The sequence below is a fragment of the Cucurbita pepo genome, chromosome 9 (genome assembly GCF_057944985.1).
Source record: "Cucurbita pepo subsp. pepo isolate OVF chromosome 9, ASM5794498v1, whole genome shotgun sequence".
In the NCBI taxonomy this organism is placed as follows: domain Eukaryota; kingdom Viridiplantae; phylum Streptophyta; class Magnoliopsida; order Cucurbitales; family Cucurbitaceae; genus Cucurbita; species Cucurbita pepo.
The window spans coordinates 13,442,593-13,465,856 of record NC_141806.1 but is presented as its reverse complement, the minus strand read 5'-3'; the positions used below and the strand labels follow the sequence as shown (position 1 = coordinate 13,465,856).

The window sequence follows — 23,264 nt, the reverse complement described above, 5'->3', positions numbered from 1 at the left end:
CGCTTTTTCGAAAGCGGTGGTATGATTGTCGGGTCCTCTCCTCATTCCACCCACTGGCCTGTTAGGTAGGATAGCAGTTTTCGGGCTTTGCCTGCCCTTTCTGATAAAGAATTCCGGCTTGGCCTAGGAAAGCGCTGACAACAACAAAAAAGAAGGGGTCTATGTAGCTGCTGGCCCCCCCACGCCCCCCCTCTCTCTTAATCAATGGGACAGCAGGTTCGGCATCCACTAAAAAACAGAGAATCCACTTCAGATAACCGCTCCTCTACTAGGTAGCGTGTGGAATAACCAAGAACGTTGATTCTATTTTTTATGGTAACAGGTTGAGCTTAGCATTGATCTGCACTGAGATGGAACAGTAAATGTACGCAGACAAATCAGGTGACTTGTTAATTTCTCCTTGGCCCTCCATGTTTGAAGTGAATTCATAAAAGGAAATGATCTATGGAGAGAGAGCGACGTGCATTAAAATCTCCACCCAGAAAGTGATACCGGTAGTTCAAACACTTGAAGGATCTGTCCCTATGAGCGTATAGCCCTTAAATTGCTTAATAGGCTTTTCTCTTGTCCTTTCTTCTAACATTATTGAGAAGTTCTTGAAGTAGGAAAATAAAGACAATGTTGGTGATGAATCATCATTATTGGATACTCAACTAATTTCTTTTTGAACTACTTCATGTCTTGGCTCCAAGATTAAAGCTCTTATTTGTGTGATCTTCATAGATTTAACAGTATCGTTTGCATTAAGGGTAAACGAAAGCGACATCGTTTATATCAGCCTCAGCAACCTGTGAGGTGGAGAAATAAAACTGTTGTTGAGGCAAATGAAAATCTGTGAAGCAATGGTGGCTTTAACATCCTACAGTGCTATCTTCATTCTCTTGTGTGCTTTTGCTTCGGCTTCTCCGACTGCAAATGAGACGCATCCACGTCTCTTTAGCAAGATCTATGCCTTCGGAGATTCATTCACAGACACGGGCAACACAAGGTCTGTATCAGGGCCAACAGTATTTGGCCATGTCTCTAATTCTCCTTATGGCAGTACGTTCTTTCACCACTCGACCAACCGATATTCGGATGGACGACTGGTGATTGACTTTATAGCCCAGACATTGTCCTTGCCTTTCTTGACACCTTACAGATATTTGAAGGGCAATGAGTCCTTTCATGGGGTGAACTTCGCTGTTGCAGGATCCACAGCTATAAACCATGATTTCTTTGTTAGAAACAACCTTAGCCTTAACATTACTCCTCAGTCTATCCAAACTCAGCTACTTTGGTTCAACAAGTTCTTGGAGACTCAAGGACATAGAGGGGCAGCTGCTTTTGATGATGCTTTGTTTTGGGTTGGTGAAATTGGAGTCAACGATTATGCTTATAACACCGGATCGCCTATACCAGATGATACCATCCGTAAGCTCGGTGTTGCCAGCGTTACTGGAGTCTTACAGGTACATGACTTGACCTCCATGGAGTCTTTTAAGCTCTAAAATATTAGAAACTTACTTGATATATGAGAGAGCTTACAGTGGCATGAACTATGAATTTTTCATTTGATTTGATTTTCCAGTCTCTGCTGAAGAAGGGTGCAAAATACATGGTTGTTCAAGGTTTACCACCAAGTGGATGCCTGCCATTAGCAATGTCTATAGCCCCTGTCGTCGACAGAGACGATATCGGCTGCGTGAGGAGCTCAAACAACCAAACCTACCATCACAATCTTTCTCTCAGGGCCTCATTGCAATCTTTAAGAAGACAGTTTCCTCAAGCTGTCATCATATATGCTGATTACTGGAATGCGTATCGAACGGTCATGAAGAATCCCGGCAAGTACGGTTTCAGGGAGCTCTTCAAAGCCTGCTGCGGTGTCGGTGGACCGTACAACTTCAACGTGCTTGCTGTCTGTGGAATGTCTTCAGTCAGTTCCTGCAAAAAGCCATATGAATACATAAACTGGGATGGAGTTCACCTCACTGAAGCCATGTATAAAGTAGTTCATGACATGTTCGTTGAAGGTGGATTTACCGAGCCTCCTTTCGGTAGCTTGTTCGACAAGAAACGTCATGAGGGATAGGACGTTGAGAATGAATCGGTCTGCTGATGATTTTGTTAGCTTTTATCTTTGAGATCTCTGAACTTTAGCTATGGAACTAGCATGAACAGTAATGGCATAAGGCTTTCTTTCCATTTGAATGTCTTCTAATTCTTGGGTCTGTTCCTTTCCATTTTTACTGGGGAGTGGCTTCTACACCTTTGCCTAGAGTCCTCGCACCCTTATAAACAATGTTTTGTTACCCTCTTCCATCGATGTAAGATCTCACAATCCACTTCCCTTGGAAGGTTATCGTTCTTGACGAACACGACTCTCCACAATGGTATGATATTGTCCACTTTGAGCATAAGCTCTCATGGCTTTGCTTTGGGTTTCCCCAAAAGCCTCGTACCAATGGAGAGAGTAAACTCATAACCATTCCCTAAATTAGCCGATGTAGGACTTTCATTCAACACCTACCCTCGAACAAAGTATGACTCCCTTTAATCGAGGTCAGACTCCCATTTTCTTTTGGAGTCTAAGTCGTTTTTTATTATGCCTTCGATGAGCCTGGACTCCTTTTTGTTTTGGAGTCTTTGTTCGACATTTGAGAATTTTATTGACATAACTAAGTTCAGGGCATGACTCTGATACCATGTTAGACAAACACGACTTTTCACAATTGTATGATATTGTCCACTTTGAGCATAAGCTCTCATGGTCTTACTTTGGCACACCGCCCCGTGTGTAGCTTTGATACTATTTATAATAGCTCAAGCCCACTGCTAACAGATATTGTTTGCTTAGCTCGTTACGCATCGTCGTCAACCTCACGATTGTAAAACGCGTCTACAAGAGAGTGGTTTTCACACCCTTATCTAGGTTTCTCGCACCCTTAAAAGGAATGCTTTGTTACCCTCTTCAACAATGTGGGATCTCATAACCACAAACATGTAAAAGAAACAAAATTTGAACATCTGATCTTATGAAAATAAATATCGTTTTTAAACGATTAATTGTATTAATATTGACAATCGAATCTTAAACCTACGAGGGTAAGTTATGTTCATATTGACGTGAAAATTTAATGAAAAATAACGAGAATAAATTTTTTTTTTTTTTGCTAAAATATAAATTTAATCTCTAAATTCTTTTAATTGTATAACCTTTTTCATTTTAAAAATATTTTATTGGTATTTTCCAAAACTTTGAAATATTATACAGACATTGGGCTCGGCCCAAAGGATATATCGAGCTTGGGCTCGGCCCAAAATATGATCGAACCTTGGGCTCGGCTCAAAAGCCCAATCCATATATTCATCTCAATTGATTTCGCTTTCACCTCCTCCGGTTAAACTTCTCGACTTGTCGGCTACCGTCGCGGAACCCGCCAAGTATAAAACGGAGCCCCCTCAGCGGCGCCGGCTTAGGCACTGGTTTTAGAGAGCGAGAACAGAGCCTTGTGATTCTGGGAATTCAGCATTCTTCACCAAAAGTTCTCACCGTTTCCAACTTTTTCTTTTTCTGTTCTTTTTTCCCCCTTTACGTTGACTGTTGATTCGAGTTCAGATTCTGATCACGTCATTGTTCTTCAGTTCATTGTTTTTCGTCGGAATTTCTTTAGCTTCATCTGTTTATGTGCTGAAATTTATATGCATGGCGCATTGGCTTAATAGAAGTTCGAAATCAATAATGCTGAGTTTTGTTTCGTAATTGGGAATAGTGCGGTTCTTCGAGTAAATGAGTGGGAATTTTTTGTTCTTCGAGATGGCTGTGGATGTTAAGAAACACTTCAAATAATGAATCATTTGAACTTTTTGCTACTTTTCTCAGTTTATTCCTACTGAAATAGCCTTGGAAATTGATGAAGCTTAACGTTTTGTGTTTTTCCTTGTTTTTTGGAATCCCATGTTCAATTCATTGTTTGGTGGAGAGGGAAGAAGTTATGATTATCATATTTGTTCTGATTTGAAAAATGTTTATGTATTTGAAGGATCATTCGAAGGACTGATCGACGCTTCAACTGAAAGCTTTCTGTTTGTTTATGAGGATGATCTTGATGGGCATCTCAGTAATAGCCCTTTGAAGTTGAAGCCACTTCAAAGTAATGCATTGTGGATTTGAATATTATGTAAATTTCTCTGAAAATGGAGATTTAGATGATGAACTTTTCAAATAAGCTATCTAATTACATCATTGAATGCATCTTTCAAATATAGGAAGCCCCAATTCACCCATTAGAGCACCATTCTTAGCATCATTACATACTTCTTTGGGGTTTTCCTAACAATCACTCTTCCATTATGTGGCAGATCTTTTTCATCTTTGCATTTTTAGTAGATAGCAGCAAGAGATGAGCAGCGAGGTAGAAGCCTGTCCAGAATGCACCAAAAGATGCTTACATCTTCATAGAAAGACAAATAGTTTATCATCTGTAACTTCGTTCTTCAAAGTTATGTTTGGCGATCGCTTTTCCGAAGTTTTGGTATGTTCTTCCTCGTTTTTGTTAATATCTCCAAAATTTTGTTTCCAGCCTTCTAAACTTTTGTATTTGTTCATGTCGTAGACAAGCTTGATGTTTGTTTTATCCAAAATGGTAACTTGTTAATTGTTTGTGGCATTCTCCATTCGTGTTTTTGAATATATTTAAGGTGTTGTAGTTCTTATAACTATTATCTATTGGATGCCACCGCTCGAGGTCTTTCCATTTGGCGAATCTCCATGTAACTATATCTCTATTGTTGGTGTGCCTACGAGTTCATCTCATTCCCTTGATACTTGCACTCTTTGTCATTGATGCCGTGTTTTGTTATTTTTCAGTACTTCCCACCCGTGTTTGCTGCTACGGTGTCGAGGTTGGTTAATAAAAAAGTTGTTCTTGAGGATTCTCTTGGGCAACAATGGAAGGTAACAGTTTCCAATTGTGAAGGATCTCTTGCGTTTCGAGAAGGGTGGAGTGCGTTTTCATCAGAGCATAGCTTAGAAATTGGGGATTTTTTGACCTTCAATCACATCATGGACTTGCACTTCAATGTTACTATCTACACGAAAACTGGTTGCGAAAAGGAGTTTGCTAACAAAAGCAATATGAGGAAAAGAACTAGAAGTAATTGTCCTGTACTTGAGACAACTAATGAAGGTTTGACCTATCCACAAGCTTCCTGCCCCTCTGTGGGTTCTGGATCCAATGTGGCACTGTCTCAAGATAAATGTTGCGTGACTTGTTATCGAGACTTGAATTTGAACTTGAACCAGGACAAAAGGCCAAAGTACCAGAGCAGTAATGAACGGAACGGATCTCTCTGTAAAGCAGACATTGTTGATTATTCGTACGCTTTCATCAACCAGAACAAGGACGTAGGACTGGAGGAAAACAGAAGTCCCTTATTCGACTTGTTTTCCATGGAAATGCAGACGACTAATTTCTGCGTCAATGAGATTACCACGAAGAAAGTTGGTGGGGATGAATTAAATCCTAACCGTGCTTCCACGTCATTAAACGCTGCAATTGATGTCAGCCGAATTAACAATGCTCGAGTTGATATAAAAGGAGATAAAAGTCAGTGTTTTGAGGAGGCTGACATAAAGAGGAGTGTCTCTGATAACAATCCTTGCCACGATAAGACTATCGAGGTTCCTTTTATTACGTCTGCAACTAATTCTGATAGAAATGTGGAGCATTTTTGTGACATGCCATTAAAAAGTGTAAAAGACTGCCAGAATATACCAGCAGTATGCGACACGCCATCAAGTGAGTACTAAAGTGATACGATACAGTTCCGTTATGAGTTATATTCAAGATAACTAATTATGTTTGAAAAATATTTCAGCAATTACAAGACATGATCATCAGGAGTCTAATAATAAACATACTTTTCCCATCGACCATTCCCATGGCATGAAACTCGAGTATCCTCCAATTTCCCTGGAGGTTAAAAAGTGTCCGCACGGTTTGCTCTCTATTCTGGTTACTCTATATGGCTGTATAATTGTCATTTCTTGCCCTCAGGAATCTGTAAAACGTTGTAATGTTATATTACTGTGAATGCTGTATTCGAACAGGGGACGTCAAAAAGACCACTAAAACAGACATGAACAACTATGAAGACTTCATTGGACAAATATGTAATTCAACTTAATTTATCACATCATTTCTTTGCAGTCTGTGGTTCAGCAATGTCTAAATGGGATTTGTTTTGGTTACAGCGGTGTCAAAAGTGAAGGAGGAGCTCCTCGAAAAGTCTAACCAAAGTGGTAGTGATGGTAATGACAGTAATGCAGATTCGATAGCAACTCGAGCCCACGTCTCCTGCATAGTGGCTAAAGATACTCTATCGTTTCTGGTATGCTACTGCCAACTCTTGCTTTGTTAAGTATGAAGTTCATTCATATTAGTTCATTAAAGGTTATGCCATGTTTTAGTTTATATTTCTCATAAGAAATTGATATTGATATAGTACTCTGGATCGTGTTTTAATGTTTTTAGGTTCATTGTTTGGTTGATCGGTAATCTGGATCGTGTTTTAATGTTTTTAGGTTCATTGTTTGGCTGATCGAAAATCTGGATCATGTTTTAATGTTTCTAGGTTCATTGAGTTTTCTATTTTCGGATTTAGTGATCCAAAATAGTAGAAATTCGAGAAACAAGTATAGTATTTCATGTTATAAAGTCGAACTAATAAGCATAATAATACGTACCTAGACATATGCACTCAGGCTTGTACATATTTATGTGTGATATCGTGTGATGCCCGAGAGTACGAATCTCATATGAACGATGCACTGATATCATCACGATCGATGCTTCATGTATGTACCCAAATAAGTTATGAGCTAATTACTGAATGGACTGCTTACCCTTTGTCACGTTATTTTGACACCCATAAAGGAGCTACCAACGAGTTTGCAGTTCTCGTGTTCGAGAGCCCGAAAAAATCCAGAGAAGAGAAGGTTAGTGTTTCTTCGGGATCCGAGGAAGAGACTGTGGCCGATTCTTTACCACGAGATGCCTAATGTTCATGTTCTAACAAGTGGGTGGGAAGCTTTTTGTTCTGCAAATAAAATTCAATCAGGGGACGAGTGTTTATTTCACGTCGAGGACGAGCTTGAACGCATATATGAAGTACGTGTTCGGAAATGTAAAAATTAGTTGTATTATATGTTTCTTAATCTCTTCTATGTTTTGGTTTGCTGCTCAAATCTTATGGTAAACAGATCTGAAGTCTAAGCAATGGTGGAAACTGTTGCAGTGTAAAGTTTGGGGAAAATCATGTTAATTAACGTATTTGTTGGCTCTAAAACTTTCACCTCCTAGTTTTAGAACTCTTTGTTTGAAGTTCTTTGGCTCCTCGTCATAGACAGACATGTTGTCTATGGTTACATGTACGTTCTAAACCCTTTTTTACTTTAGTGTCATGGTCATATTTGTCAGGGCGTGTTGCCTATGGCTGCATGTTGGATGTCTTAGTCATGCTTGTTTAGACATGTTGTCTATGGTTGCATGCTCGTTTCAAACCCTTTTTTACTCTAGTGTCATAGTCTTGTTTGTCCAAGGCGTGTTGCCTTTGGCGGCGGCATGTTGGATGTCTTGCTCATGCTTGTCTAGACATGTTGGCTATGGTTGTATGCTCATTCTAAACTTTTTTTTTACTTATGTCCGGCTCATGCTTATCTAGTCATGTTGTCTATGGCTGCATGCCTGTTTCAAACACTTTTTTACTTGCTTTTAGGTTAGGTAGCCTTTTACTATTCTTGTTGTATTAATACGGGTTGTATAATCGGTCACTAAAATCATGTCTACACCTGTCATGGTTAAAAACGCCCCCAAAATGTATGGTAGGAGGATGCGACTAGTTGTCTATTCTTTCTATCCAAAGTTCTATGCTATGAAAGATGTGGTTGTTGTTCATTTATTTTTGGCTTATAACATTCGTTTTTTTTTTCGAATGTTTTTTAAAGCATTACATCACCGCGTTTTCTAAGAACATTTCTCTCAAACGTGATCCGAAGTTTTAGCATACGTCAATATTGTCTGTGAAGTTTAATCTCACACGTTTGACTTGCTTACTTAGTTAGAACAAGTGTCGCACAATCAATGTCCCATTGCTGCAAGAGTGCAGTTGTCCCGCTGCTGCAAGAGTGTAGCGGGATAGTTGTGACATGAGCGGCCACAAGTGTTGCACAATCAATGTCCCACTGCCACAAGAGTGCAGTTCTGAAGAGTGTAGCGGGACAGTTGTGACATGAGCTGCCACAAGTGTTGCACAATCAATATTCCGCTATTCCGCTGCCGCAAGAGTGCAGTTGTGACACGAGCTTCACAAAGCTTGATTTCTCATAAATAGACATATTAGCAAATTCCCCAATGTATGGGCTGGGCTCCACTCAATCGGCCCATAACTGACCCAACCAGCCCATTAGCAAAAGGACCTACGCTTCACCTGCCCGACAGGTCTCGGCCGGCAGTCCGCAGAGGAAGTGGAAGACGGGAACACCGGTGAGTCGCCATGGACGCCGCTACAACATCTCTCACGGAGTTCTTCTCCTTCCTCTCCATCTCGAAACTGTCCACTCCACACCTTGAGTCAGTCTCTTTAAATTTTCAGTCTCTTACGAAGCCAAAACTGGCACGGTTGGCTGCCGCCAGGACCAGGAGCTCTGTTACGTCTTCTTCCCCAGAATCTACCTCTCCCATCTTAAGCGTAAGGAATTACAATGTTTTGATCACTGTGGACAATAACGATCCTGAAGAGAAGCTAGTGAATCAGTTCAGGAGACAGGTTTTGAGAGCAGGAATCTTGCAGGAGTGTAAGAGGAGAAGATTTTTTGAGAACAGTCAGGCGAAGAGAAAGAGGAAAGCTAGAGAATCCGCAAAAAGGAATCGCAAGAGGTTAGTTATCTCGTTTCTAAAGCAAAACTTGATGAGATGAAATGGCTGCATGTGGATTTTTTGTGATTTAGTTCTTTCGAATTGATTAGATTGTAGGGATTTTCTTGGTGGAATCGTCTGTTTTCTTTCACTTTCTGGGCAGCCAAACAGTGCATTTCGATATCAACTTCTTGAATAGGTTCCTCTTCCAAAAATTCAATCCAAACAGTTGTGCCCTTGAAGCACCAATACCACCATTGTTCTCCTTGGTTTCCTATTCTCCTCTCCCTTTTTTGATCTTCCATAACATCGTCCAAAACTCAGAATCCGCCCTTAGATTGATCAATATCAATTCAAAGAATTAGCTTATTAGACCTTCTTCTAATTTAGTGGGAGAGGAAAACAGAGGATAGGGAGGATTTTTCAACTGGAGGATGAAGTTCCAGTAATTGAACTTGAGCAGCTTAGCCAGCTATAAACTAAAGCAATGATGAATCGTTGAGCAAAATCAAACAGGAAAATAGTTGGATGCTGCTTAGTTACAAGGTGATCGTGATTAGTATTAAGATTATTGGATAATAAGGTCACTTATATGGTTGATTTCCATAATCCATCTTTCTTAGTGCAACTTTTGTATTCAAAATAAGAATCTTTTCAGCTCTGGGTTGAATTGCCTAAATGATCTTGATACCATGAAGAACACTTTCTATGATTTCTGCGAAATCAGTTGAGGCATGTTTCATAATGATATCATTTTTAGTTTTTTTTTTGGTTTTGAAATTTATGTTTCTCCACTATGTTTTTCACCTTGTTTTTGAATCATTAAATTCCAGAAACAATGACAAAGTTCTAAAACTAATTTTTTTTTAATTTTCAAAACATGGCTGGGTTATTTTTTATATTGTGTTCATGGTCCACGCTACTAATTCCAAACATTAAGGCCAACTTTGAGAGAGAACAAGTTCTCAACAGGGGGTTAGCCACCAAAAGTTTAGACGATATCTCCAAACCTTCCAAACTAGTTTCCATGGATGGGGAATGGTAAAATGAATATTGCTCATTCAATTCACTTCCCATTGCAGACCAAAACTTTGTCTTGCCACTTTGAATCCTCTTGTGTAATCCTAAAACAACTAGGTTCCTTTTTCGTATTTTATTTACTTGGACTTGTTGTTCTTGTTTTTTTTCGGGTTATATGAAGTTTTCACTCCTACCCAATTCGTTAGGACAATAACCTATGTGAATGATTGATTTCGAATCATATGACTCTTCTTCTTCCTTTCCTTTCTTAGTTCAATCTCGAATGGAACCGTGAGATCTCACATCGGTTGGAGAGGGGAACAAAACATTTCTTATAAAGGTGTGGAAACCTCTCCCTAGTAGACACGTTTTGAAACCTTGAGGGAAAGCCCAGAAAGGAAAGCCTAAAGAGAACAACATTTGCAAGCGGTGGGCTTGAGCTGTTACTAATAGTATCAAAGCCAGACACCGGGCGGTGTGCCAGCAAAGACGTTGGGTCTCCAAGGGGGTGGATTGTGAGATCCCCACATCGGTTAGAGAGGGGAACGAAATATTTCTTATAAAGGTGTGGAAGCTTCTCCCTAGTAGACGCGATTTAACCCTTGAGGGAAAGCCCAAAGAGGACCATATATGCTATCAGTGGGCTTCAGCTGTTACAGGACCCTTTTCTTTTTTTAGGATTGTTTAAGCCTCTAGTTCTATGTAGTCGTAGTCTGTGCGTGTGCGTAGATACGTAGTTACGTAGACATATATATTTGCCCCCATAGTTTTAAAGTAACGTAGATGTGGTTCCCCAATTGCAGAAGGGTTTGGAAGCCTGAATCAAGAGCTGAGGAGCAGCTAAAACAGGAAACCACTCGGAGGAAGGATATGGATGAGGGAGATGACAACTGGGAGTTCTACCAAGTAGACCTTCCTTACTGTTCATAGAAAAAGCTCACTGCCTTTGAAAGTTGAAGCCATTGTTTGTAATGTTTTGGCTTAGAGCATCTTGCCTTCGACCAGCCTTCTGTTGATGTGATTCAATGCAGGCAGGTCTGTCTTCTGCTTTGAAGTTGAGCTGGTCTAGTTAGCAACACAGGACGAGATTGTTTTGTGGTCGAGTATCGGTTCCAAAGCTTTGGCCTTTGTCGAGACGACAAAGGCTTAGGCTTAGATTCTGTTTGATAACGATTTTGTCTTTTAATTTTTTTTGTTGTTAGTAATTAAATTTATTTTCTCACGGATTTGCTACTATGATTTTCGTCTCTCTCAAAAGAACATGTGACTTTTTAGCCAAAATTTGAAATAACAATAATAAAATTACTTTTCATAGTTTTTTAAATTTTGGTTTGGATTTTTAAAACGTTTTCAAAAAACAATGTAACAAAATTAAAGAAATTTATGAGTGTAAGTAGTATTTAGAAACCAAAGGTTCAAAAATTAAAAATAAAAATAAAATAAACACAAAAAATTACAATATTACTCGTGACTTTTCATAAATATTTTGGACTTGAAAAAACGTGACAGTGTTTAAGATACTTGATTAAATTTGAACATTAACTTTTCGACCTGAAAATTCTCATCGAGTTAACCCATAAGAATGTTGGTGAAAATTCTCATCGAGTTAACCCATAAGAATGTTGGTGGAAACTTCAGGGAGGGAGTACTCTACTGATAATGTGATCTACTTTATAAATGCTTAATTGTAGAAATACAGAAAAGATGCAAGAAAATGATGCTTGGAATGAAAAAATCAAAGGTATCCTGACCTCTCACTAGAGCTATACTCGTTATATATGCGGTGATTCTAATCCTTCTTGAAAAACTCATGTGAAAAGTTGGATAACTATCATTGTCAAATTCGGCTAAAATCATTCATTCAATTCCTGTTTCCTCCCGTATGGATTTGCTCTATTGCAGCTTCTATCATTACCTCAATCTCCTGATAAATTTCTAATTTAATGACAGTTATAAAACGCTTACGGAATATTGAAAGGGCAATGTTCTGCATTAACTTTTCAACGAACACTAATGAATTTCTAGTTTAGAGCCATTCCAATCGGACCAAAAATATAAGAAACTCAAATTTCATCCATAAACTTGAATTGAATTAATAATATGTTCATGATTCACCAGACCAAGATTTAACAATGAAAATGGATCCTCTATAGTAGCATCATATGAACAAATGCATTTACATGTATATCAAACTAATTGGAACACCCAATCAATCCTTCAGGTACTATAGTCATGAAAGTAGTTGATCTACACTAAGAAGATGAGCTAATTATGAATGCTCCTCATTTCCCTATGAATGCCTCCTCATTTCACAACAAATCCTCAATTCAAAACACACTAAACTATGTCAGGAATTAGCGAACTTTGCTATACAAATCTTCTCATGGAGTAGAGATGACAACCTGACCGTGCCGAGGATGAACACGACGCGTCCAGCGCAAATTATAGACAGATATCCTCTTCAAAATGGCCGAATGTCTTGAAGAATTGGCACACACCTTCTTCTGTAAACCAATTCTCTTTCATCTGCAAGCCACCAATTCACCTCGTTAATGGAATCTCTCCAGCATTTGGAAGAATCATTGCTGAAGAAAATGTCATTTATGCATAGCTTAATGTGGAGTACGTGGGATAAGAACACTCACGAAGTAAGGGTAGTCTTTGATGCTAAATTTTTCTGGAGCAGCTTTCATAAACAAATGAATGAAGTACAGAACAAATTTGCCACATTCTTCACCATTCTTCTGTTGTGGCACCTAGAAATTTCGTAGATCATGTAATTATTTACAAGTTAAAAGGGAGAATACAATCAGAAGACAGTTCGAACACGACAATATCGATTACCTTTGGCACCATGAGAGGAATATCGCCAATAACCTTCAAGTTCTTGCACCTGCCATCATCTTTGAAAATGTCCATAACAAATCTGAAAAGGGTTGCAAAAGCATATCAATTACTGAGAGAAACAATAATAGAGAAGAAATCCATTAACGCCTAAAAACACACTTTCTAATCTCTGGTTCAAGCCGTCTTGGATTTGCCTCCTGAAGTGAATCAAGCAATAACATGCATGGTTTTCTAGTTTTTGACTCCGGCTTCTCATCAAAGTGGCAAAATATCAAGAGGCTCCAGTGGCTCCTAATAACAATGAGTTCGTTATATGATACAACATAAACACGATAATACGAGATTTTAAGTCGTGAGTGGGGAAGAATCTACCAGCAAACAATAGGAACAAAGACATATTTCTTTGAAAATATTTGTTTGTTCTTAATCCATTTCAGGACCTTTCTTCTGTGTGCTGCTTTCAAGTACAAGCTAAACCATAAGCAGTCGAGATATGTAAACTGGATCTTCTTCTCTTCTGGAGAGCTCCTCCATAAGTTCCTACACATCTCAATATTCCAATCAAATTACAGCAAATATCTCATAATGTTTAGCAATTTTATAAGAGATGTTGCTTACTGAAAACAATATTCAAAAGCTCTAGAGTCAAGCTTCCTTTTTTGACTAGGACTTGCACCACTGGTTTCAACTTCCGTTGTTGATTGCTTGCGACGACGAACAGGACTAGTGTCTGATGTCGAGGGGGGTACCAGCTGAACAGTTTCGATATTCTCAGATTCTTTTGATTTTTTCCTGTTGCCATGCCCTGATAATTGATATAAAAGGTGAGTGACATTTTGTAACCTGAACCCAACATGTCTCTGTCAGTAAGCAAATCGGTTTGTTGCCAAAATTCATTTGGAGAGTGAACAAAATGGAACAAATGACGGGGACCTAGATGACTATACTAAAAATCAACCTCTAGTACAACATCTGCTAGCGATGGGCCTGTTACAAATGATATCAGAGCCGGACATCGGGCGGTGTGTCAACGAAGACACTGAGCCCCAAGAAATTATATATTTTCCTTGCTGAATTCAGCGAAACAATCTAACTTACAAATAAAATAAAAGGATTTGAACAGAGAAAACTGAAACCATAGTAGGCCATGAAGGAACAAGAAGCAATAAAAGATGAAGAAGTCGTTTTCTCCATGAGAGAAAATAGAAATTGTTTACCTTACAAGGAACTACTTTTCTATCCAACAGTATAAAATTACAAAAAAAAATGATGATTTTTTATAGAGAAACAAAGATATTTCATTGACAAGTGAAATGACCACCACGTTAGGAATCACAAACCTCCACAATGGTATGATATTGTCCACTTTGAGCAAAAACTCTCGTGACTTTACTTTTGGTTTTCCCAAAAGACCTCATACCATTGGAAATGTATTCCTTGCTTATAAACCCATGATCATCCCCTTAATTAGCCAACGTGGAACTCCCTCGCAACAGTCCTGAAGAGGCGGACTACAAGAAAGAGTTCCCGTTGTGAATTAAAGAATAGAGACTAAAATCCTTGAATAGGTCAACATTTACATTGAAAGGTGTCAACATTTACAAAACTAAAGCATTCGATAAAACTAAATGAAGAATGAATGCTGTTCAAGATCCCCCCATTTCTTTCACACAAAAGAAACCAAAAGAAGGAAAGATTAAAGGCCAGCCATAAAGTTTACACATCTCAAAAGAACGACCCACAAAAAATCAGTGTTAAAAGATCAAAGATGGTTCCAGGCAGAATCATACACCAGCCAAAACCTTCTAAAACGAATTTCCAACGATCAGTATAAATTCAATACAATTATCAGGAGGTTGACATAACTAGTAAGCCTACTAAAAAAATTTGAATAAATAACCATAGTTATCCATCCCTATGATTAAGTTGTCTAGTATAAACAAAATCTTCAGATTGAAGCAATGAACCACATCAAGAATTCATTGACGATGATGCATAAAACCAGTCAGAGACCTTCATCGTTCTATGAAACAAGCCTTCCAAAATTCCTAATATGCAAAGAGTTTACCACAACATATATGACAAATGGGCGTGCAGTTAAGAGTTCCATCGAACAAGACAAACTCGTGTTGCAGTTAACATACATAGGCACCCTGGTATTTGATAAATTTTGGTTTCTGAGCAGGCATGAAAGCAGGTAGTTCGAGATTCCGCTTCCTACTGTGAATTACCATCACTGCGCAACTGGATAAAACAAACTACATAGGTATAAATTTTCTTCTCCTAATGATCTTGGTAGCCGCTAGAGGCAAAGAAGAAACATACAACTAGCTAGTAAGAACAAGCTTCCCATTATCACCATCCCGAATCGCGAATAAGCAAAATGTCAGCCAAAGTCCAAGAAACGCTCTTCTAATCGCTAATTCAAACCACACGACAGTAAACTATCTCCCTCCAATCTCTCGACTGCAAAACGATGCCGATTGAAACTAAGCAAGAAGATGCTACTAAACGAACTGATGAAATTTTACCTGTGGTCGGCTGATCGAGGTCAATGAAGTTCACCGGTTGTGGACGCTTTCGTTTACCCATTGATTGCGAAACTTTTCAGAACTTCGCCGGATCCTTCTTCTCGGTCGAAGATGAAGAACGTTGGCCGCCGGGCTGGGCTAGATTAGGAGGCCGGGGGGATTCTGAATCGTTCCTGCGATGAACGAAACGACATATCGGAATTCGTTCTGAAATTTTTAATGAACTCGACGGTATTGGTTAGTAACTTCAGAGCCGTTGGATTCATTCATCTTGTTTCAATTATATTGGATCCCATTCTTTTATATATATATAGAGCACGGTGGAAATCCGATTGGGCGTTCCTACGCACCTGGCATCCCTCGAGAAAGAGCCCATGGCTCGAGAACAAAACAAGGGATTGAGCAGTATGAAAAGCCAAAGGAATACGCCCGACGCTTTCATTTGAATTCCTAAATCTCAAGTCAAGGCGTTATACTGAAGCTTGACTGAGAATCTCAAAAGGGTTTTTTGAAGCTTAACCCTGTTACAGTCGACCGTTAGGTTAGCAAGGTGCCTCCGTTTAGGGGCTTGAAGGACTTACGCGATGACAAAGGGTATTAGAGCCAAAGGTTCGCCCAAACCATGGCTAGTGTCGTCGAAGAGGCTAGTAGCAGATTCATAATCGTGTGGACGTTTTGTTACTCTACTGAAGGGGCAAATTTTAACCGAGCGGGTTATTTCTCCAAAGAAAGATGCACTGGTTAGGCAAACCAAATGGCATAAAGAACGTTGAGCGGAAAGTACAATTAGATCTATTTGAGGACGAGTTTCATGTATAATGGAGGGTTCCAATTGTGATCCGACATGTTGATGAGCTTGAAACAGTCTCCAACCTACGCCGAAATGTCTAAAACCGAGGGGCGGAATAGGCAGCTAACGTGTCATAGTTCAAATTTAAATATAAAATATTAAAATTTTGTTTTAGTAATATTTTGATTTTTAACAAAAAAAAAAATAATAATAATAATAATTTCATTATTAAAAGTTTTTAAATTTTAATTATATTTTTGGATTCCAAAATTTATGAATATTCTTTTTATTAATTTAATTTATAATATATATATTAGAGAAATGGAAGCCACACCTCCGCCAATCTTGGTGCCTCCTCCTGCAAGAAAGACATCACAGGGACGACGCCCAAATTCTTCACTCGGCGAGCAATTTCTCAGTCGCCATGGAAGGACAGGAGGGAACTCAGCAGCCTCATCTCGTGCTTGCTCACAAGCTCTTCCTTCTAACTCACCCGGATGTTCAAGATATCGAGAAGGTCAATCTTAGGGAGGAAGTATTGGCCTCCGTTAAAGCTGATGGTAATTCGCGGATTGCTTCATACTCACAATGAGTTTCATCGATTTCGCATTGTGATTTCTGTCTTACGAAATGTGGTTTTTTCTTCTCTGTAATTTGTATTGTGTAGACATGGCTCCTTTATACGAAGCCCTAACCGGCAATTCGCTGTTGGATTTGGATCGGAGCGTGTTGGACTCGATGCGTGCGAAAAACGAGGAGGAGTTGAAGAAGCTGGACGAGAAGTGAGTTCTTTCATACTATCGTTGATCTGTTTTTTCGAGTGTTCTTTAGTGTGAGGGTTATGTAGGAGAGTACATCTGAAGTTCTTTGAATATACGTGAATGTGCATTAAGTTGATTATCCTTGAATTGGCATCGATTTACAGTTCCACTTCCTATCAACACATCGACTTTCAACTTTAGTTAATTCGGAATTTCCATGGATGTGCGAATCTGTTCTATTTGAGGCGCAGTTCTACTTAGCTTTTGGATATTATTCTACCATAACTGACCTTACTTTGCTAAATTCCTAATTGATGAAAGGTTATGCTGCTGCTGAATGTTTTGATTTTGTATGGTGACTTTCTGTGGTTCTTTTTGTTTTATAGCAATTGAATATGACGCGTAGGGCACATATGAGTTCAAATATTGTTGCACGCTGATGGGAAATAGATTTCAGATCTACTAAAATAGATTGAATAACCAACAATACAAGTTGCTAAATGATGATCTGGTAATTTGAAGAATTTTGAGAACTCCTTCGAGTCGATATCTATTGAAACTCTCGTTGAGTCCCTTCACTGCATTCCTCCTTTATTTAAACAACACACTTCATGCATACCCACACTGGATATGGATTTGGATTTGAATGGTTGATCTGTGTTTCTTGTAGTTAATGGCCACTATTTTTGTAGCTGTTTATGGTGCCATGCTGTTGTGCGTTATTTTGTTTATAACTTTTAACAGAACAGCAATGTGTGTTTATTTAGCCATTCATCAATCTTTTACTCAGGATTGCTGATGCTGAAGAAAACTTGGGTGAAAGTGAAGTTCGAGAAGCTCATTTAGCCAAATCACTTTTCTTCATTCGTATCGGTGATAAGGTTCCTTAAATCTTTCTCCCCAAGTATTGTAGGGCGGTTCTGCGACTTCCACCTAACTCTCTAGATTTTGACCTCAGGACAGAGCACTGGAGCAACTCAAGGTAACTGAGAGCAAAACAGTTGCGGTTGGACTTAAGATGGATGTGGTTTTCCATACTCTACAGCTTGGATTTTTCTACATGGATTTTGACCTCATCTCGAAAAGTATCGAAAAAGCTAAAAAGTAAGCCATGATATGAACATCGCGCGTAGTATTTCTTTTCAAAATCAACATTTGTGTGTTATTGGTTGTGATTGTTGGATGATGGAAGTCCCACATCGGCTAATTTAGGGAATGATCATGGGTTTATAATCAAAGAATACACTCTCCATTGGTGTGAGGCCTTTTGGGGAAGCCCAAAGCAAAGCCATGAGAGCTTATGCTCAAAGTGGACAATATCATACCATTGTGGAGAGTCGTGTTTGTCTAACAGTGATTACTTGCTCTGTTTGCCAGCTTGTTTGAAGAAGGAGGTGATTGGGAAAGAAAGAATCGTCTGAAGGTGTATGAAGGCTTGTACTGCATGTCGACTCGAAACTTCAAGAAAGCAGCCAACTTGTTTTTGGATTCCATCTCAACTTTCACTACATACGAGCTTTTTCCTTATGACACATTCATATTTTATACAGTTCTCACAAGCATTATATCTTTGGATAGAGTGTCTCTAAAGCAAAAGGTACTTGTGATTTCCATGAATTTGCATTCAGTTTTTTGTATCATGGATAGTTGGCACGTCTTCCCAATTGCTCTATCGATTTTAATTCATTTACTGTAGGTCGTTGATGCCCCTGAGATATTGACGGTGATCGGAAAAGTCCCATACCTTTCTGACTTTTTGAACTCTTTGTATGACTGTCAATATAAATCATTTTTCTCAGCCTTCGGTAAGCAGGAAATTTTACACGATGCTTAAATCCGTGACCGATAATCTACTTGTTTCGGGTTTCACATTTCTTTATTTGATCTGTATCAATGCAGCTGGTCTGACCGAGCAAATAAAATTAGACCGTTATTTGCACCCGCACTTCAGGTACTACATGAGAGAGGTCAGAACTGTTGTTTATTCCCAGTTTCTGGAGTCCTATAAGAGTGTCACAATCAAAGCAATGGCTAATGCATTTGGAGTATCTGTGGAATTTATCGATCTGTAAGTGTTCGTGCATGGATACTAATCGTCTAAATGATGTCTAAATGATTGTTTTCTCTCATAAAATGTGTTTCTCTGATGGTGCCAGGGAGTTGTCTCGTTTCATTGCTGCGGGAAAACTTCATTGTAAGATCGATAAAGTAGCAGGTGTTCTCGAAACTAATCGTCCTGATTCGAAGAACGCTCTGTACCAAGCTACCATCAAGCAAGGAGACTTCTTACTTAACCGTATCCAGAAGTTGTCTCGTGTCATTGATCTGTAACTACGATTTTAGTTTGCGTCGATGAAATTTGAGCATCGGAACTTCGTGAAAATGGCGCTGTCGTTTCGTTCTGAACACATTGGCGCCTCAGGCTTACTGTCGTCGTTATTACTTGATTTTGATATATCAATTGAATGTCTTGTTAGAAATTATATGAATGCTTTACACTGACCCTTTTCATGTCTTCTTGTTTTTCAAGAGTCATATTCGTTTTATCTTTCCTTCTTTTTGTATTGAATTTTGAGCACGAAACCGGGATCAATATGTCTAGCTTGATGAATTGAGACGGTTGGATGATGAAAGTTTCATATCGGCTAATTTAGGGAATGATCATGAGTTTATAATCAAGGAATACTCTCGAGGCCTTTTGGGGAAGCCCCAAGCAAAGCCATAAGAGCTTATGGTCAAAGTGGACAATATCATACTATTGTAGAGAGTCGTGTTCGTGACGAGACTTCATTGATAGGGATCTCCAAAACCATGATGCCTCGGGTCTATACATGGGTTGGGTCTTGTCCTAAGTTTTATAAGTGTACATGGGTTGGATTGGAAAAATGTTTCGGATCAATCCAAAATTTTGGGTGGTTGGGTCGGTGACTCGAGCATTCCTAAATACAATCTAATCCAATCCTCTATTTTTAGGTTAGGTTGGATTTCGTTATCGAGTCTTTTTTTTTTTTTTATAATTATTCTTACTTATCTATCATACTTATATAGATAACTAAATTTCATAAAACTCAAATATCAACCCTAATATTAGTTACAAATGTTATTGCAATCCTATATTCTTATTTTCATAATAATATTAAAAATAGGGTTGGAGTGTAACCCTATTTTCGTCCAAGAAAATGTCAACCAACAACGGACCTGCATTTTCTTTTTTTGTTTTCGTGAAAATGTAAGAATCATGTTAAATTAATTAATTAAATTGTTTTGGTGTTTGTAAATCAATTGCTTCAAAATAATATAAAATATTTTTAACTTTATAACGAAGCGGCCCATATTAATAAAGCCCGTGTAGGCCCAAACTGAAGCGGCCCATATTAATAAAGCCCATGTAGGCCCAAACTGAAGCGGACAAAGATCGCAGTGTAAGCTTCCCGCCCTTTCCTAATTCATTTGCGCGCCACTGAAATCTGAATCCGCATTTTTCATTTCTTCTTCAAGAGGAAGCTGTTGAGACATTCGTGTCTGTGCGGCTCTGATTGAGAGTGAAACGATGTTTGGGAGGATCAGATCGCCTTCTTCACTTGATTCCTTGGAGCGGCCGACTTCCAAGATTCATAAGGATGATTGTCTCTCCATCTACGGTTCGTTCCCTATCTCAATCTTTCTTTTTAATCCAGTTATGGTTTCACAAGTGAACTCTTTACTAATCTGCCGATTTTCCTTTGCTTACTTAAATTAAATGCGATAATATGATAGGATTCTTTCCATTTCATGGAAATCAATTTTTGCTTGGATTGAAAAATGATGTGTGAGCCCTTTGTTCTTTTGTTTTCTTTTGGTTTCTCAGTTTTTTATCCACTTAGTACTTTGGCGGAGAAAAGTTGAATTGGTATTGGAGAGTGTAGGAGATCTGGTTTTAACGATGTTTAGAATTAGAAACAATTAGACAATTTTAGTAACCAACAAGAACAAGGACTCAGATGGGAGAATTTGAATGGGTTATTGATATTATCTTGTTATTTGGAATGACTATAGAGAATGATTCTTGAATTTGAGAGATAATGAAGTTTCTCACTATAAAGAAGAACTCTGTTTGAATTATTGTTCGTTTCATTAACTTAAGAAGTGGATCTACTGTACCGGATTATGTATTTGAGAGCTGTTATTTTCGGGGTCATTGCTCATTTGTGGTGAAGAGTTCGTTCAGCTTATAACGTCGGAGTTTCTGGAGAGATTATTAGTACGGCTTCTGTTGGCAAGTCTACATTGTTGTGTTGATTTGCTTATCATAGGCAGATGATTTGAAATCCTAGTTGATTAATAGTACACTTTTTTTTTGAAATCCACTTCTCTGACTAAACATTAACTGTTCAAATTGTAAATCTACAAACTTGCTACATTGCAAACTTATGTTCTTAATACTTATCATTAATCAAATGTTAGCTATATATTATTTCAACACTGTCCTTGTTCAGAGAATTGTACAGTTTTCCAAGCAGTTTTTTTAATGCAAGCATATACATGATTCTTAACGCTGAAAGATATGAAAACGAGGAGACATTGCTGCTGGCTAGCGATTGATATTGATCCATCAACGTTTTATTTAATAGCTTTTTTTTATAAAAAAAAAAACTTAGTATTGCTGGTGGCTGACCAAGTTTTTAGTGGCTTCTTTTTCCAATGATCAAGTTAGCAATAGCATCGTTCTTGCAGTCTAAGCTTAGGCATCCTTTAACGAATGGAAGGAGAAATACCTTCTTTTAGAGGACCAGGGGAGTACTAGTGTGAGATCCTACGTTAATTGGAGAGGCAAACGAAGCATTTCTTTTAAGGGTGCGGAAACCTCTTCTTAGTAGATGCGTTTTAAAACTTTGAAGAAAGCCCAAAAAAATCAAAAAAAGATATTATCGGCTAGCAGTGGGCTTGGGCTGTTTGTGCCTTATCTTCACTCTAATAGCATATCTATACATGCGTTTAGTTAATTATTTGCGTTGCATTCCAGGCTCATAGGAATTCTTTTACACAATTTGCTCCAGTTATTTTTTATATTAATATGCAAGTTTCCTTTCATAAATCAGTTAATCGGCTTTGAATGTGCAATTGTGCATTATGTAGGATTAGATAAATAGTTGGAATTGTTGTTAAGTTATTAGTAATGGAAACTGTGGTGGCTTGTTGGAAGCATCACTCCTCGAAAGTCTTTCGAGGATTACCAGTTCCAAAGGGACCTACGTTTTCTTTGTTTACTTGTATAAGCTTTCAAATTTTAGGTCTGAACCATATAGCTCACTTTCTCTTAGACTGCAGTCCAGAATCTGTAGTTGGGGATAAACAGCCGATTGGTAGAAATAGTGTTTTAGTTTAGGAATTCAAATTTTTGGGTTCTAAGACTACATTTATGAGACCAAGAACTATTAGATAAATTCTTTACAGTTCTCATTTAGTTCCTTCTTGCAGAGACCACCCTAATGAAGCTTAAACTCGGTTCCCAACGAGACCCATGTCCACCAATTACCTTAGAGGATGCCTTAGAGGATGGAGAAACTGATTCTAACTCAAGTTCATCGTGTACTGAGGCAATGAACACACATGCATATCTGAAGGATTCTCATCAGTTAGTCAATTCAACCAAAGAAGACTTGATGGCTGTAGATTCAGATTATTCGACTACTTCTACACCTGATTCTTCCGAGGATTGCCAATCAACAGAATATTCAACACAGCGTAGGATGAACAACTCCATTCTTTACCTATTCTCTAAGTTTAAAAATTCTTCAGGAACTCCAAAAATCATGGAGGAGGCAGTGGCAACAGAAGACATCTGTTGCGTGGTTATGTCACCGAGTTCTAGTGCATCGCAGTTGACTGACAACAGCGAGCTGCATTCAGAGCAAGAACCCATCGATTTTTCAACTGCGTTATCAGAAAAGGTTCTGTAACTTGGTGGCGTGATCGAACATCATTCCAAATCCAGATTCAGTTACCAATGGCAATGAGTTCTCGTTCATGTTTTACTTCAAACCTGCTGAAATCATGTTGTAATTTTATGTCCAAGATGCAGAATATGTAAAGGAAATTGTGTAATTCTCATATCCGAACATGAGCTTAATTATGAAGTGTTTAATACAACTGCTTCTGGAAACACCTTGTCGGAAACATTCTTACTTTCTATTAACATAGAAGAGATTTCAAGACCGCCAGTTAGAATATTACTACACTTTGTTCTGGATTGAGATTGCTTGAGTTTCTTGGGGATGAAAACTTAGACAGGGTTTTTGTTCTCGACTGAGATTGCTTGAGTTTCCTAGATAGGGTGAAATTGCTCGAGTTTCCTAAATAGGGTGAAAGGGTATTGGAATATTTAGGATCGACCATTCAATTTATTTCTAAAATATCTAGATATCTTAGCAAATTT

General features: G+C 38.5%; 6 protein-coding genes across 7 annotated transcripts; 5 read left to right on the top strand and 1 right to left on the bottom strand.

Moving 5' to 3' along the window:
• Positions 1-103: 103 nt before the first annotated feature.
• LOC111802528 (GDSL esterase/lipase At3g48460) lies at positions 104-2,187 on the top strand. The gene is made up of 2 exons (XM_087126827.1): positions 104-1,451; positions 1,571-2,187. Exons 1-2 carry the CDS (start codon positions 825-827, stop codon positions 2,072-2,074), a joined length of 1,131 nt encoding a protein of 376 aa, XP_086982953.1. The 5' UTR covers positions 104-824; the 3' UTR covers positions 2,075-2,187.
• A 1,198-nt stretch (positions 2,188-3,385) lies between these two features.
• LOC111802479 (B3 domain-containing protein Os01g0905400) lies at positions 3,386-7,332 on the top strand. 2 transcript variants are annotated; one of them, XM_023686865.2, is made up of 8 exons: positions 3,386-3,527; positions 4,026-4,136; positions 4,345-4,517; positions 4,853-5,783; positions 5,863-5,982; positions 6,095-6,157; positions 6,239-6,375; positions 6,921-7,332. In XM_023686865.2, the coding sequence occupies exons 3-8, from the start codon at positions 4,386-4,388 to the stop codon at positions 7,179-7,181; spliced, it is 1,644 nt and encodes a 547-aa protein (XP_023542633.2). In that variant the 5' UTR covers positions 3,386-3,527; positions 4,026-4,136; positions 4,345-4,385; the 3' UTR covers positions 7,182-7,332. The 2 variants fall into 2 exon arrangements, with proteins under 2 accessions (XP_023542633.2, XP_086982855.1); XM_087126729.1 differs by lacking the exon at positions 6,095-6,157.
• A 1,134-nt stretch (positions 7,333-8,466) lies between these two features.
• Positions 8,467-11,156, top strand: LOC111802593 (uncharacterized). The gene is made up of 2 exons (XM_023687020.2): positions 8,467-8,921; positions 10,724-11,156. The coding sequence occupies exons 1-2, from the start codon at positions 8,539-8,541 to the stop codon at positions 10,848-10,850; spliced, it is 510 nt and encodes a 169-aa protein (XP_023542788.2). The 5' UTR covers positions 8,467-8,538; the 3' UTR covers positions 10,851-11,156.
• An 821-nt stretch (positions 11,157-11,977) lies between these two features.
• Positions 11,978-15,572, bottom strand: LOC111802558 (Cysteine proteinases superfamily protein). The gene is made up of 7 exons (XM_023686967.2): positions 15,299-15,572; positions 13,386-13,572; positions 13,140-13,307; positions 12,927-13,058; positions 12,765-12,846; positions 12,566-12,676; positions 11,978-12,446 (listed from the first exon to the last, which is right to left on the bottom strand). The coding sequence occupies exons 1-7, from the start codon at positions 15,357-15,359 to the stop codon at positions 12,363-12,365; spliced, it is 825 nt and encodes a 274-aa protein (XP_023542735.2). The 5' UTR covers positions 15,360-15,572; the 3' UTR covers positions 11,978-12,362.
• An 841-nt stretch (positions 15,573-16,413) lies between these two features.
• LOC111802526 (26S proteasome non-ATPase regulatory subunit 6 homolog) lies at positions 16,414-19,332 on the top strand. Its single transcript, XM_023686931.2, has 8 exons — positions 16,414-16,648; positions 16,756-16,870; positions 17,640-17,730; positions 17,808-17,953; positions 18,227-18,446; positions 18,546-18,654; positions 18,749-18,917; positions 19,006-19,332. The coding sequence occupies exons 1-8, from the start codon at positions 16,513-16,515 to the stop codon at positions 19,178-19,180; spliced, it is 1,161 nt and encodes a 386-aa protein (XP_023542699.2). The 5' UTR covers positions 16,414-16,512; the 3' UTR covers positions 19,181-19,332.
• A 959-nt stretch (positions 19,333-20,291) lies between these two features.
• LOC111802587 (uncharacterized) lies at positions 20,292-22,993 on the top strand. Its single transcript, XM_023687011.2, has 2 exons — positions 20,292-20,490; positions 22,307-22,993. The coding sequence occupies exons 1-2, from the start codon at positions 20,400-20,402 to the stop codon at positions 22,786-22,788; spliced, it is 573 nt and encodes a 190-aa protein (XP_023542779.2). The 5' UTR covers positions 20,292-20,399; the 3' UTR covers positions 22,789-22,993.
• The last annotated feature ends 271 nt before the right edge of the window (positions 22,994-23,264 follow it).

What these genes read in the sequence shown, in the direction of transcription:
- LOC111802528 (XM_087126827.1), top strand. Translation starts at nt 825, where the DNA reads ATGAAAATCTGTGAAGCAATGGTGGCTTTAACATCCTACAGTGCTATC. An exon ending in GCGTTACTGGAGTCTTACAG is followed by an intron (nt 1,452 to 1,570) that starts GTACATGACTTG and finishes TTGATTTTCCAG; the next exon opens with TCTCTGCTGAAGAAGGGTGC.
- LOC111802479 (XM_023686865.2), top strand. Translation starts at nt 4,386, where the DNA reads ATGAGCAGCGAGGTAGAAGCCTGTCCAGAATGCACCAAAAGATGCTTA. An exon ending in GGTTAAAAAGTGTCCGCACG is followed by an intron (nt 5,983 to 6,094) that starts GTTTGCTCTCTA and finishes GTATTCGAACAG; the next exon opens with GGGACGTCAAAAAGACCACT. An exon ending in AGACTTCATTGGACAAATAT is followed by an intron (nt 6,158 to 6,238) that starts GTAATTCAACTT and finishes TTTTGGTTACAG; the next exon opens with CGGTGTCAAAAGTGAAGGAG.
- LOC111802593 (XM_023687020.2), top strand. Translation starts at nt 8,539, where the DNA reads ATGGACGCCGCTACAACATCTCTCACGGAGTTCTTCTCCTTCCTCTCC. An exon ending in GCAAAAAGGAATCGCAAGAG is followed by an intron (nt 8,922 to 10,723) that starts GTTAGTTATCTC and finishes CCCCAATTGCAG; the next exon opens with AAGGGTTTGGAAGCCTGAAT.
- LOC111802558 (XM_023686967.2), bottom strand. Translation starts at nt 15,359, where the DNA reads ATGGGTAAACGAAAGCGTCCACAACCGGTGAACTTCATTGACCTCGAT. An exon ending in TTTGTTCCTATTGTTTGCTG is followed by an intron (nt 13,059 to 13,139) that starts GTAGATTCTTCC and finishes CATTGTTATTAG; the next exon opens with GAGCCACTGGAGCCTCTTGA. An exon ending in TTCCTCTCATGGTGCCAAAG is followed by an intron (nt 12,677 to 12,764) that starts GTAATCGATATT and finishes CGAAATTTCTAG; the next exon opens with GTGCCACAACAGAAGAATGG.
- LOC111802526 (XM_023686931.2), top strand. Translation starts at nt 16,513, where the DNA reads ATGGAAGGACAGGAGGGAACTCAGCAGCCTCATCTCGTGCTTGCTCAC. An exon ending in TTGAAGAAGCTGGACGAGAA is followed by an intron (nt 16,871 to 17,639) that starts GTGAGTTCTTTC and finishes TCTTTTACTCAG; the next exon opens with GATTGCTGATGCTGAAGAAA. An exon ending in TCATTCGTATCGGTGATAAG is followed by an intron (nt 17,731 to 17,807) that starts GTTCCTTAAATC and finishes TTTTGACCTCAG; the next exon opens with GACAGAGCACTGGAGCAACT.
- LOC111802587 (XM_023687011.2), top strand. Translation starts at nt 20,400, where the DNA reads ATGTTTGGGAGGATCAGATCGCCTTCTTCACTTGATTCCTTGGAGCGG. An exon ending in TGATTGTCTCTCCATCTACG is followed by an intron (nt 20,491 to 22,306) that starts GTTCGTTCCCTA and finishes TCCTTCTTGCAG; the next exon opens with AGACCACCCTAATGAAGCTT.